Below are 13,582 nucleotides of genomic sequence, written 5' to 3'. Positions count from 1 at the left end.
ATGCAAATGACCTGATTATAGCCAGTTATATCGACACATTTTCCTGGTTTCGCGAGTGATAGCCGTCCGAGTAACCTCGAAAAAGCAGTATCACTGGCTTTAAACAGAATTTTTACCTTCTTGGTTAGGTGGCGATTAAAACTTCTAATGTATGAGACTCACTGAAAAAAACATCAATATGTAGAAATTAACACGCTCTATTGATTATTCATTTATCTTTAGAGTTCCTGAAAAGTAAAAATTGTACTTTTTCATTTTCATATTTTCGATCTGAAACAGAAAAAAACAAGCAATTTTTATGTTAAGCAAGCTCTGCGAGTGGTTCATATAGCTCATCTTGTATCATCCATCTAAGTCTTTTAAGCAACGGGTAATATTCTGTGTAGCATAAATTCTTTGGTTTTTGTAAGACTGATCATGTTGCGTAATGTTATGACGTTCCCTTCAACCGGAATAATGCTTATGAACATTAAAGACATGAAAGGAAACTGTTCTTTCTCACGATTGTTATTAATAATATTTCCGTTCTTTCGGATGTAGTACACTCACTGTTTGGCAGGCTATTCTGCTTGACCTGCTTCTGTGCGAGTAGTGTAGATAATGATCTTCAGTTTCGCCTTCCTATACAGGGATGGTTTTGGCTTGTAGTCATTGCGTATAGTGTAATTGTCTTTCTCTTTTCCATGATTTCCGAAAGGCTTACATTTACTTGTTTGGTTATAAGTATTGCTAACATAAGCACTAGCAAAGCGAGCAGCACTATAATAGCCTATAAATGCTGGTTCATAGAGTTGAAAAAATATGCCCATAACGTACGCTTCCTTCCCTACCAGACTTCGTCAATCCTACTATGATAATGCAATTGTAGTTTAGCCAATTTCCCATGATTCGCGTTCCATGCCCTGTAGGATGTTCCAGGATTAGCGCGAACAGTGACACCAGCGCTTTAGCCATAAAGCTTGGACTTACAGTATGAAAGTTGCTATAATACAGACGAAACCAAAAAAAAAAATATATATATGTCACGTCAATTGCAGCGCAAAGAATGATCCCCTCCATAACGTTATACTTCTAGAATTATTTGTTAATACAGAACAATCTAATGCTGTGAACTTATTTTGATAAGCTTTACACTATCATTGTGATTTTTATCAATGCTACATATAGACATCTTCCATCGCATCTCAATCAAAAAAGAGAAATTTATAATTGTTCTTAGTAGTGATGATGCTTCTCATAAAAACGGCGAATTTACGGTTGAATAATTGTCTTGGTTTGGGTCAGCACGGACCAAGTTGCTAAATTGAAAAATGGTCGAAAAACATAAGCTTTGTTAAGTCTTTATAAAAGACACTGAAGGTTCGGAGAGCTAAAATACAAAATTATATCAAAAAGGAAATACCAAGTTCTCTACGTCGAAGACATACATAAGTATTAAATTGGAATTAAGCTGGATAAGCGTCGTAGACATCGCGAGACAACTTTTTTTTTTTAAAAAAAAAGAACATAAGATAATACTTGAAAAAGAGATTTTGTATAGAGATTTTGTACCATATTCAAATATTTTGTCCGGTTATCGTGTCCATTCATGCTTAAGAAACAACCAGGCAATAAAACTCAATCTGTTGTGCAAAGATCAAGAAAAAAATAAGATGAATAAACCGAACTAGACAAAAGATGGGCAATACATGGCTGTGGAATTTTTACTGAGATGCATTTTATGGATAATAAATAAAGGGCAAAATAATTTGATGCTGTCTGCTAATAGGGAACATGTGCTTGCAAGAACCCGAGTAATGCAATTGACTCCCCAAAATAAGTGCATTGATGGTCTTCATCAATATACTTCAAAACTTCATCTAGTTGTTGTGGCCAATTGAGCACCCAAAATAAGAAACTGACAGGCGCTGTAAAAGCCATGTCACTGTAATCAGCTATACATGCGCCGTTCAATTTATAGCCTGCTCGAATTGGACAATCCCCATCTCCACAACCTCTCGCTAACTGACTTGCGAAAAATTGAGCCTGTGTTTCTAGAATAGGTCGAATCCTTTCATCCCTTGTCAACATATAATAATGGCCCAATCTCCATGGTACACGACATGAATTCCAATTATAGTCGCCATCATGTTTGCTCTCTAATACTTCTTTATGAACTGGTACATATGTATTTGATCTCTGATCTAACGATAGGAAATCCGCAATGAGTCCTGTTTGTGGATTGTAAGATAATTGTGCTTGGCATGTATTGACAATAGCATTGATAACTTTGCCCCATATCTCTTGTCGTTCTCTATCTTCCTATACATCACAATAAGCATTATTAGAAACTTCTTACGCAATTCTATATTGCACTTTTGTCAATTAAGAGACCTTACATAGTAAAACATCAGATATCCACTCAAGATAAAATCACTAGGTCTAGTTAATGCATACGCCTCATCGCCTGGATCTGCCCAATCGCCTACTAAAGGCATATATGTATTGTGATTAAAACAATGTTGCCAAATAGCTGCAGTAAGTTGAGTTGCAGCCATTCTATAATCGTATTCTCCTTGAGCACCGCCTCTTCCCCAGATTTTGGCCGCCACAAACAGAGCAGTGGCAATATCTACATCGCCGTCAGTAGCGCAATTTTGTCCTCCTTCGTCACCAGGTACAAATTGACCGCCAGAAGTCGATTTTTGTTGCCATTGCATAAGTCCTTTTTGATTTCTCCATTGTAAAAAGTATCGATATAGTCCATCAAAATCTTGCTGGTTTCGGTGAAGAACTGAAATTAACATGCCGTAGCCTAAAATTTAGTCAAAATTGTTTGGTTGAAATTGTAAGTATTTCATAACCTCTTTCTTCTCTGAACGTAGGCTAAAATTGTTATCTTCAATTTACCATGGGCTTCAGAGCATGTCATCTCTGGGAGGTTCTCACTGGGTTCTTTATAATATACATAATAGCCATCACCGTACGCTCGCAGGTACCTGCATTAAAATGTAAGGGAGAAGAAAGGAATGCCTTGAGTAAATAAACTCCATGTATACGGTATATCACTTTGTTCAATTTACTTGCTCCTCCATCGTTGATATGCTGACTCTACAGATCCTCTCATTTTTCTATGCGGTACAAAGCTCGAGAATATCGTGGAAAGAAAAGAAGAACAAAGAAAAAAGCGCTATTAAAACTGTTAAGTGTTATTTTTAGAAGTAGTTTAAAGTTTCGGCAAAAAAGCTCCTTGTTAAATATGTGGACGATTTTTACATACCCAGATTGTAAAATTTGTTTCAACATGTTCATTCAATCGATACGTGTGCGATACACGATTGCAGCTCGGCCGTTGTAACGCTTGCAATATCGCTAGCTGTAAGTATCAACCAGCTGAGCCTCATGTATAAAAGAGTCGCTAACAATCATTCACATCATAGCCGGGTAAAAAAAAATAATAGAATACATGATACCTTGACATTATGTAACTCTGTAATTGCGAATGGATGCTTTCATTGTTAGTTATTCCCTCTTTAGCTATGTTCCTTCTTCAACCATATCCACCGTATCAAAATGCTATCAATTTGTTTACGATGCTGACAAATTACAGCGGCCGCGAGAGAATCATTTTCAATTTCAGAATTGGCTGCTGTAGCATGACCCGCTCAACCATTTAAAATGCTGTAGTAACGCTCTGCGACTCTCTGCGTTTTCTCATGTCACTGCATTTCAACCAAGGTTTTCATCAAAATAATAAAAGAATAAGAGGTCGTGGCCGTGGTGAATTCAGAGGCGGCTTTAGAGGTGGTCGTGGTTCGCGTGGTAGAGGATCACGAGGAAGAGGCGGTTTCCACCATAATGGTGTGCCAAAACCAGATGTCGATTACACACCAGAAGTTATTGAAAGACGGTATGCATCGTACATCTGCCCTGAGATGACTCAAGATCCATGGAAAGATTTGGTGAAGAAAGATGAATTTGGAAAAAAAATAGCTTAACGTATTTATTTCAACATAAAATGCATGTTGGATCTGTTGAACGGAGGAGTAAAAGATGTAATGATGGCTCAATCGATCGTTTCCTTGTTTATCATGTATATAAGCTTGAATCGTTTGGTAACGCAAAGTCTTCGGTCTCTACTTTGACTAAATGTTTTCCAGGTATCATCACTAAGCCTACAAGTCTTTTCTCATCTAATGGAAATTTGGGTTAAAGTGTGCCAGATAGCCATTGAATGAACTCTTTCTGTTGGAAAAATATTACCTCCTCTATATTCTTCTGTATTCGCCAGTATCATATTTTTTTCTTTATCGATGCACACAAATGTTCCAATAAAAGTTCGTCCATCGCTTATTTCGATACGTGATTTAAAATTCAAGTATGAATTCAACTTTCTGATATTTTCTGTATCGGCCACCATTACAATGAAAGGAAAACAAGGGAAGCCGCAACAAAAGGCATTAAATTTCCTTACGCCTTGAAGTTTGGATCTCAGAATATACCATGTCTCAAGCCTTATCTATAAACTGAATGCGACAAACCTGTAACAATTAGACAATAAAAAGATGACTTCGTTTATTTTGCAAATTTTGTGCATGAGTACAGAGTTAATAGAGAGGAATAGATGGACAACGACTTGTAAATCCATTTTGCGACCAACTTTTGAGCTGTTCTACTTCCCCGCATTCTCTTTTCTTCGGTTAAAGATATCAAGCACATCCTACTGTATTTTCTCTTCGTTCCTTTTCTCACCAGAAAAATTCGTCAGCTTCATCACTTATTGTTCAAACTGTCTCGGTAGGAAGAAAGTTGACAAAGTTATATGATTATGTTCGTTTTTGATACAATTCCGCAGCAGATGGAAAAACACTACTGAGAAAAGGTTTTCATTTTAACGTTATGATTGCTGGTAAGAACAGTACCTTACATGTCTTGATAAAAAATGAATTAAGGTAAGCATGCCGATTCAAATTGGTTAGAGAACAAAGCCATCAAGCTTGGAGAAATCGAATTTGGTCAATACTATCGTTGCCTCGCAGTTAATTGAAAGCAAAACAGTCCTTTTAATGGAAGAACCACCAAGACAGACTATTGAAATAGAAACATTATCGCACTATAGACAATTTTCATTGCTTTTGGTCTATGGCTTTAGTATTCTATCAACCCAGTCGAAACCGTAGTCTTTTTAAAAAAAGAAAAATAACATTGAAGTAATTGAGAAGAGCAGAGTTCGTTTTCGCCTTAATATTGTAGATTTTCTGGCTATGGCAATCAGGTTAGGAATGAGAGTTAATAAACTTAACAAGATGTCTTTATGCTGAGAGAAATTTTAATATAACGTTTTGAACTGAATTTTCCTGTATAGTTGGGAGCCTAACATTAAATTACATCAGATCACCACTCAGCCTACTTAGATAAAAAATTGGAAGCTACTCATAATCGCTAATGCTTCATAAGCCCTAATGGTTATGCGTAAGTATTAGCATGTACTTAGAGTTATTAGATGGTGCACTACACGCGCTAACCATTAAATGCATCAATTACATCATGGAAACCTACTGATATTGTTGTACTTGAGAAGCTCTCCGACGTGGTGAATGTTGTATCTGCCATTGCCAAGTCCAATTGTCCAACTGTCGAAGAGCGATACAATTCAAAAAAAAACCAAAAAAACCCAAGCTTTAAACGAGAATATGCGGATAAACATCTTCTCATTTAGGCTGACCGGTATAAAAAAGTTAAACGTCCCATAGTCATTTTCCATTTTCGGATTTACTACCTTCTGCTATCTTTGGCTTCGAGTGTGTTGTTGTGATTGACGATGTGCCTTATGAGGAAGGAGAAATAGATATGGAACTATCAATGGTGGAATATTTGAAAAATAACAAAGCTCTTTTCCAGTTGTTTGAAAAAGAAACGTATCATGTATGCTTACTATGTAAGCACTATCTAATAGTTGAAAATGAAAATCTTTATGAAGTTATATACCTTTGCCATTTTTTGATGCGTACATATCTTCTAGATTAAGTTGAAACAACAGCACAAAGATATATTTATGAAGCTTTTCGTGCTAAGCAACTATTAGCTATTAAAGAGTCGATGCAACCTGTGGTAGCCTCCATTAACAATGTAGGGACACTACGCATGACCAAAGTGCTTCTGGAATGCTGACTGCTAACGGTGGTGCATCTGGTACCGATAATCTTACTCATACTCTCGCTCAGATGGTGGTGAATAGTTCCACCAGTGTGGGAGGCAGTAATATTATACCCCAACACCGGTATGCCCAATTCTTACGCTATATGAACTCTTATTACTTCAACATAGTCCAGCGATAAGGAAAAACTGGCTCAATAATAAAGCCCATACAGTATCCTGTGCTTTAGATATTCATGCTTTGAATTATATATGTCCAGTCTTACTATATTCACATCATTATCAAAAAGCATAGCTCCATGAAGAGAAAAAACATATGCAAATGGAAAGTTTAAGAAAAAAGAATTTCACACTGTAATACTATATGCTACACAAACATACATGTTAATGAAATAAATTCCTAAATGGGCAAAATTATAATCCAAATAGTAGTATGGTATGTAAAATACTATTGCTGAAATGACAGAAGGCGTTGGAATTTCACAATAGGGGTATTTGGCAAAGTGAAAACATGCCTTTTATTAACAATGCCATATGTATGCAAGTCATATGTACGCAGATATCGAACGGCTGTTAAAATGTGTACGTCTTACATAACGCGCTACAGCTCAGTTATTCTAGAAAGCGTACATGATTTGGACATAATCAGTAGGTCACACGAGCTCATGGTATGCTGGTTGTGCCGGTTTGAAAACCAGTAAGCCGTTTACAAAGAGCAAAGGTTGATATTTTTTTGGGGGGTTTTGCAAGTCCACATTTTTTACTTCAAGGAACGCAATTTATCTATTGTACACAACATTAAGTGATTGAGTACAGAGCAAGCAAAACTATACACCAGATTCTAAAAAAGAAAAGAAAAATAAATCAAACGAATTTCATCAATTTGTGTACTATTAATCCTTTTTTTTTCCTTCAATTTATCTTACAATTACCAAATGTCGAATTATCAAGATGAGCCTTTAAAGCCTTCTCGATATGCATTCATTCGTTGGTTTGGGTTTGATCAGTTTATTCCAGAGCAAGCAGTTACTTCCTACTGGGTATCTGCAAAAGTATTTTTTACAATTCGTTTTGTGTGTGCCCTTTATTCAACGATTGTCTTTTGGACGTCTTTGGGAAATTCTATCAGTAACGGTGAAGGTCAAAAATTCTTCACAGCATTCACAAATTTGACCTTTGTAGGACTTCATTCTTATCTTGTGGTAATGAATTAGATTGTTCAATTTAAGGTATCTTAACAAACACTGCCGATAATGAAGTTACTGACGAACCTCTGAATGTAATGATGACAAACGCACAGACAGCTACTGTTCTTCATGCACGATTTTTATTGTCGAAAAATGTCAATTTTTTATTAAGCCAACCATCCTTTTTGAACTATATGTATATATATCTCTATAGTACCGTAGTGACAAACAAGTACGAAAATATGATAGAAGCAATGAAGATCGACAGACATGCGTTGCTCACTATTTCTTTTTTCCTTCTTTTATGCTCAGCATAGTAACACCAGTTGTATTCTGGTCATTGTTGGCAAGGGGTGCAACAACTGCTGGTACATGAGGAGAAATAATTTTTATTGCATATTATGGATCATAGCTAAAGTACATGGTTCACATACAGGTAGAATGAGCACTTGGTTGAATGTGTCAGTACACGGTGTATCATTTTTCTTGATGTTGTTTGATGTTATATTTAATCGGATGAAATTACCGATACGCTTGATCGTATTTGTTCTTTTGACTGTATTATTTTACATGTTTCTAACGTTCATCATTCATGCCACGTAAGTCAACTATACTCGTCCTTACATCGACAACAAACCAGCCCATCTCAGTATAAACCTTTCTGATATACATACAATAGTGCTGGATTTTGGGTATACCCTTTCTTGGATTGGCAACAAGGACCTAAAGCGGCGATTTGGTACTTTGTGGTAGCCATTGTTGTTGTTGTGTCTTTCTTTATTATGAAAATAGTCCATTCAATACGTGACTATATTGCTTTGAAGACCGGTAAAATAGATGTCGTTACATCTCCAGACGCTACAGAGAAAGTGCAGGATAATACTAACATCATAATTCATGAAAACACACAAAAATCGAATACCAATTATGTTTAATAGAACACACATTGTTAATAAACCCTTCATGAATAGTAACTAATAAGGTACTCTGCGAAGGAAAGCAAAATGTACTGCAGCTAGAATTGCCAAAAACATCAATAATTTAAAACATATTATTATTGCTCTAACTCTTTCACATCCAAACATATGTTATCAATGAGTCTAGTAGTTCCTACAAAAACGGCCATGCTGATGACACAACCATCTTCACGAGGAATGTTATCCTTCAATTCTTTCAGTCCGTTTCCAGAATTGATAGAGATGTAGTCTATGCGCATGCTCCATCCTTCATTCAATTGCTCTACTTCTTTTTTCGCTTTTTCAATAATGTCGGTGCCGGTCTTCACAAGTTCAGTAGCATTGTTCTCGCCAGCTTTGTACAGTTTTTCCATATGTCGTAGTGACTGAGACAGGGCAAGCGCATATTTCTTCTGGCTGGGGATTAGGTAAGCGTTTCTGGAAGAGAGTGCCAACCCATTGCTATCACGCACCGTTGGACAGATATGCATTTGGGTTGGAAAATGGAGATCACGGATCATATCACGGATCACAAAACATTGTTGAACTATAATCAGCAGTATGTCAGTGAGCTCGTGGTCTATTCTTAAACTTAATTCTAATAGTTGGATGACTTACTATCTTTTTGGCCAAAATAGATATGCTCGGGTTGCACCTATCAACAACAATTTTTTCAAGTTAACTTTTGGGTTTTTATTCTTTTTGATGCAAAGGAACTTACGATATTGATAAACTTGGAAACGACAGTGGCTACACCTCTAAAGAAGTTAGGACGAGTAATTCCCTCTAACTGATGAGATAGACCAAGGACCTCCACGAAAGTGCCCTTTTGCTTTGATACATCCAGGTTTATACCAGCAGGATACATTTCCTCCACTTGAGGAACAAGCACTGCAGAAGCGACACCCTCGCCTAAACCGGACAATTTATCAAGGTCCTCTTGTAATGTACGAGGGTAAGTGTGAAGATCCTCAGTAGGTGCGAATTGAGCAGGGTTAACGAAAATAGAAAGCGCAACATGATCGCATTGCTTCTTGGCGCTTGACACTATAGTCAATGATGGTGAATACAACTTGCATGGGTCAGTTCACGATGAAAGCTGCCTTTGTTCCGTTCTTTCTCTTTTACCTAAAGCAAGATGACCTTGATGAAGTGCACCCATGGTAGGCACGTAGCCAAGTGTTTTATTGTCCATTAGAATACTTCGACGCCATTGTCTGAAATCAGCGATTTTGTTAAAGACTTTGATCCCTGAAGGAATTTTGACTAAGCAGTTATTGTCGTTTGTGTTAGCTTTTTCATCGTTCAACCTCAAATTTAGGTTTCTAAAGCAGTAGAAACAGAAGCAAACTCATTTACTTGAATTCATCTCTCGAATGTCCAAGCTTCCTTTTCTCTTTGACAGGACACAAAAACTTTAGCTTGGCCTGTTAACCAAAAAAGGCATTTTATATAAACCAGCAACCTTACAAACAAATAAATTCAACAACCGTCGTTCAGCATTTCATGATTCAGTTTGAGAGGGTTATGAGTGAAAGAGGACAAGTTATGGATGCCATACAGGCAGTAAATGCAAAATTAAAATGACCTGCTGTTTGAAGGGGTTGTGGGCAGGGGAGGGTTCCCCAGATAACATACACTTTGAAGCACAGCAATCCTTTACTGACCAAAGGACTGATAGTGGTTTTCTCATCGATCTGCATCGAGGCACCTGTGGTTAGTTCTCTCAACATATAAAATGCAGATTGGAGGGAGGTTTCATTGATAATGTAATCTAAGCCTTGGTTAATACGACTAATTAAATGTAGATACTTTTATTAAGAGTAATGTACAATGTTGAAAGTACAAAAACATAAGACTTAAGGTACAGGAGATAAGATCGAACAACAAAAATGATCCGAGGAGAGGAATATTGATTATGGGAATACAGATAGCAATCAGTGGAAGGAGGAGCAGGAGATAGGGGGGTTGTATTCTAAAGAAAACTCCAAGCGGTACCACTGATGGCCATGACAGAGGCAATCAAAATCAAAATGTGATCCAACAATTTTTGGCTTGCAGGCATATTATCCCTAAACAAAATGACATGACAGATCAATGGGAAGATACCAGAGATCATGAACGAAAAGAAGGCACCTAACAAGGACATCACCTTATCAAAGCCAGGGATGATGTAGGCCAGTGTGACAATGAATGCACTGACACAGACTTTACCGATGGCTGTTAGGATAGGTTCGCGCCAAGTTCCTCTGTCGCACCAATCCTGTACTTTGGTACCTTTGAACAACCAAATCTGCCAACTGAGATTGACAGGATTTACGGTCAAACCATATTTGGCAATTGGATTCATAGCGATTAACCATACAGCAAACCGATTTAATGCTTGGTTATACTCAGGAATAGAAACAATATTTTGAGTAATCTAGAATAGTAAGTTGAAAGGTAAGCGTATGTCATTGAGTCATCCTATCCTTTACACTTTGACAAATTCTTACCTCTTGCATTGTACTAGAGCCAAACATCAAATAACCACAAGCGGCAACTCCGAAGTAAACGATGGTAGTAGCTACGTAGGTCCAGTTCACCATCTTTGTATATTGTTTGGGATTTTCCATATCTCTGTAAACAGTGGGGAATACTGCATGTCCTGCAAAACCTGCCATGATCAAACCAAAACTTAAGGGTACCGTCATCCAATTTGAGGGCCAAATTTCTGTATCCTAATATAGTAAAAACACGTTCGAGTCGTGAGTCTTGTGATATTCCTTGAAACAGTTTCATCTCGATTCCATTGATGCTTGCGCAAACATTGTGGTTAAAGTTATTGTTTGTCAATAACGGAGAGAAGCTCTTCATTCCTCTCTATTACTGCCACACATACACAAATACACACACACACACACACACACACCCTATATGGATACTCTCAGATGTTTTGACTACTTACAGCAGGTTCGATCAAACTACCAGGAGCATCAGGCTTTGATAATCCGTCTATAATCATCACGGTGATGATACTGAAAGCGCTCAAAATACCCAATAAGCTTGTATAAGATAAATGACGGACAGGGAAAAATAGCATGGGTGTCAGAATAACAAAAGACATGATACGAATTTGCACCAAATTGAAACCTGGAAATAGGGCATCTATACCATCACCTAACAAGACAACCAAAGCAACACTAAATGTCCCAAACTGTTAACGCGACGTTCTTCCGAGAATTAAGCTCTTTGGTTTTTCCCATTACTTTTTTGTTAAACTTATTTACCTGCTAGTGATCAATTCTGTAATGAATAAAGCTGTGACCCATATCCTTCCTTTCAATCCAAAAGCTAAAGCACCCATATCACCATATGTTTTCGATTCAGGATCAATGTCAAGACATTTCTGTAGTAATTTTGCAGTATAATTTGTCAACCCACAACAAAATACAAAGACAGAGAGACCAATTGCCCAGCCCGCACACTACGTACAAAGTAGAAAAATCATATAAGTAACTTACATGTACACACTCTGTCTTTCCTCCCGTCTCTGACTGAGGCAGATCAAATGTACTATTTACCTTGAACCCAAGTGGCAGTGCCAAAATACCAATACCGATCAAAATATTGATAGAGTTGAAAATGGATTGGGTAAAAGAGGATTTTTTGACCACGATAGGATGTGTGTCATATCGGTGATCTTCTGCCACAGTTCCAACACTCCTTGTTGATAGCACTTTATCCAAGTGTGAAAATAGTAAAGAAGCATGCTCACTGGTATCTCCAGCACCGTGTCCTGATTCTATTCTTGAAAGCCGTGATACAGAGGTTTTTGAAGGGATCCTTGAAACATTATAACTCGAGGAAATGGCAGAGATTTTATCATCCTCATCATCCAACTATGATTGTTCATATGAAACCCAAATGGAAAGAGTGGGATAATTTTCCAAAATTAAATGAATACACAATTCTAAATTCTTACGCTTAAATTACGGCATCTTCTCTTTTCCTTCCGTTTCTTACCAAGGGACCATTTGGGACAGCCAGATTCTCGGCCATAAACATCATGGAAGTACGTGAATAAGAGCCAACAAAATCGTTTATTCTTTCAGAGAAGGTGCTGGTGGTGCGTTCAATAGGAATCTCTTCACCGGTTGGAATGGCGCCGTAAGAGTAATCAGCAGGTGACAATTGAGAAGGGTGAAGGTTACGAATACGTGGAACATTGCCAGTGGTATTATCAGTAGTATTCCCTCTAGAGTTTATATCCATTGTATGTGATTAAAAAACTGTGTGTCTTTGAAAGAAACGGGAAAAAAAAAAAGAGAAGAAAACAAAAGCTCAAAAAAGGGGTTCTGTAGAAGTTTTATAATCGTTTCCAATCTAATCCAAAAAAAAAAGAAAAAAAAAACTAACTTAAAAATGCTGTTCCTTTTTTTTGTTTTTGTTTTTGGGCTTGCCTTGTTCAAACGTGTCTGATCTGATAAATCAAGCAATAACGTCAGTGAATTATCATTTTTTGACATTTGAGAATTGCAAGTTTCGGAAATGGAACGCAATAAGTCTTCTTTCTCTTTTTGACTTGAAAAAATTAATGAACAATTGATTAAACAACGTGACATTTTTTCACAAAAAAGGCACTGCCTTTTCGAAAAAAAAAAAGACGATCTTCTACTTCCATTTGACTTGTATGTTGATGACAATTGGGACAGATTTCTTGAGCAGTATTTCATTTTAGAAATTTGTCGGCACGCCTTCACAAAAGTTCCAAAAGTAATTGTAGGCAAATCAAAGACAACCGGATGTAGCTTGCAACTCTGATTGGTTGCTAATATGTATGATGGTTTCATAAATTTCAGGGACAGCAGACATGCAAAGAAAGGTAAAAAGATACTATTTACCTGCTCTTCAATCAACCTACATGAATGTATCTACTTCTTTTCCCAACGCTTATTGTCAATGAAAAAAATCATGAGGGAGTAGTCGCCTCTGTATCCTACAGCTCAAAGAACGGGAGAGTGGCATCCTGTCGTGCCTTGTTTGAAAAGTGTTTTGCCACGTCTGGTATATGAATCGAATAGCCGCTACAGCACATTATGATTAGCTGAACTAGGCAAGTGGCTGTTCGAAAGAATTAACAACCGTGCATTTCATATATAGTTCGAAAAAGTGATACAAAGATATACTAGACAGAACATCGCAAATCTGCTCTTTCATTTGTATAGTATACCTTTCCATGCATTCCGTTAACAATTTGGAGAGCGGCCTTTTCATAACACTGTTCATCCTTGAAACGATATGAGCTAATCCTCCTGCCAAATT

At 37.2% G+C, this 13,582-nt stretch overlaps 5 protein-coding genes across 5 annotated transcripts; 1 reads left to right on the top strand and 4 right to left on the bottom strand.

Moving 5' to 3' along the window:
* Positions 1–1,761: 1,761 nt before the first annotated feature.
* On the bottom strand, positions 1,762–3,106 carry BDF20DRAFT_907584 (Six-hairpin glycosidase-like protein; the record flags this gene model as incomplete). Its single annotated transcript, XM_053083399.1, has 4 exons — positions 1,762–2,301; positions 2,379–2,794; positions 2,890–2,978; positions 3,063–3,106. 4 exons carry the CDS (start codon positions 3,104–3,106, stop codon positions 1,762–1,764), a joined length of 1,089 nt encoding a protein of 362 aa, XP_052932761.1.
* Positions 3,107–4,707: 1,601 nt separating this feature from the next.
* BDF20DRAFT_922615 (uncharacterized protein) lies at positions 4,708–5,694 on the bottom strand (the record flags this gene model as incomplete). Its single annotated transcript, XM_053084677.1, has 2 exons — positions 4,708–5,067; positions 5,505–5,694. 2 exons carry the CDS (start codon positions 5,692–5,694, stop codon positions 4,955–4,957), a joined length of 303 nt encoding a protein of 100 aa, XP_052932760.1. The 3' UTR covers positions 4,708–4,954.
* A 1,376-nt stretch (positions 5,695–7,070) lies between these two features.
* On the top strand, positions 7,071–8,257 carry BDF20DRAFT_915945 (uncharacterized protein; the record flags this gene model as incomplete). Its single annotated transcript, XM_053084387.1, has 4 exons — positions 7,071–7,337; positions 7,537–7,690; positions 7,759–7,921; positions 8,002–8,257. 4 exons carry the CDS (start codon positions 7,071–7,073, stop codon positions 8,255–8,257), a joined length of 840 nt encoding a protein of 279 aa, XP_052932759.1.
* A 17-nt stretch (positions 8,258–8,274) lies between these two features.
* Positions 8,275–10,057, bottom strand: BDF20DRAFT_102641 (Pantoate-beta-alanine ligase). Its single transcript, XM_053074685.1, has 5 exons — positions 9,638–10,057; positions 9,407–9,544; positions 9,000–9,325; positions 8,897–8,933; positions 8,275–8,825 (listed from the first exon to the last, which is right to left on the bottom strand). The coding sequence occupies exons 1-5, from the start codon at positions 9,645–9,647 to the stop codon at positions 8,377–8,379; spliced, it is 960 nt and encodes a 319-aa protein (XP_052932758.1). The 5' UTR covers positions 9,648–10,057; the 3' UTR covers positions 8,275–8,376.
* Positions 10,058–10,253: 196 nt separating this feature from the next.
* BDF20DRAFT_915943 (transmembrane amino acid transporter protein-domain-containing protein) lies at positions 10,254–12,532 on the bottom strand (the record flags this gene model as incomplete). The annotated part of the gene is made up of 6 exons (XM_053084386.1): positions 10,254–10,700; positions 10,774–10,998; positions 11,226–11,460; positions 11,548–11,744; positions 11,842–12,159; positions 12,284–12,532. The coding sequence occupies 6 exons, from the start codon at positions 12,530–12,532 to the stop codon at positions 10,254–10,256; spliced, it is 1,671 nt and encodes a 556-aa protein (XP_052932757.1).
* Between the last annotated feature and the right edge of the window lie 1,050 nt (positions 12,533–13,582).

The sequence above is a fragment of the Mycotypha africana genome (genome assembly GCF_025528875.1).
Source record: "Mycotypha africana strain NRRL 2978 chromosome Unknown BDF20scaffold_10, whole genome shotgun sequence".
NCBI classification, from domain to species: domain Eukaryota; kingdom Fungi; phylum Mucoromycota; class Mucoromycetes; order Mucorales; family Mycotyphaceae; genus Mycotypha; species Mycotypha africana.
The sequence above is the reverse complement of the archived record's forward strand: the minus strand, read 5'-3'. Positions and strand labels throughout refer to the sequence as shown.

Bases quoted from the DNA above. Each gene is read 5' to 3' on its own strand.
- BDF20DRAFT_102641 (XM_053074685.1), bottom strand. The intron at 8,934-8,999 runs GTAAGTTCCTTT...TGTTGTTGATAG, and splicing joins TTTCCAAGTTTATCAATATC to GTGCAACCCGAGCATATCTA. The intron at 8,826-8,896 runs GTAAGTCATCCA...TGCTGATTATAG, and splicing joins CTATTTTGGCCAAAAAGATA to TTCAACAATGTTTTGTGATC.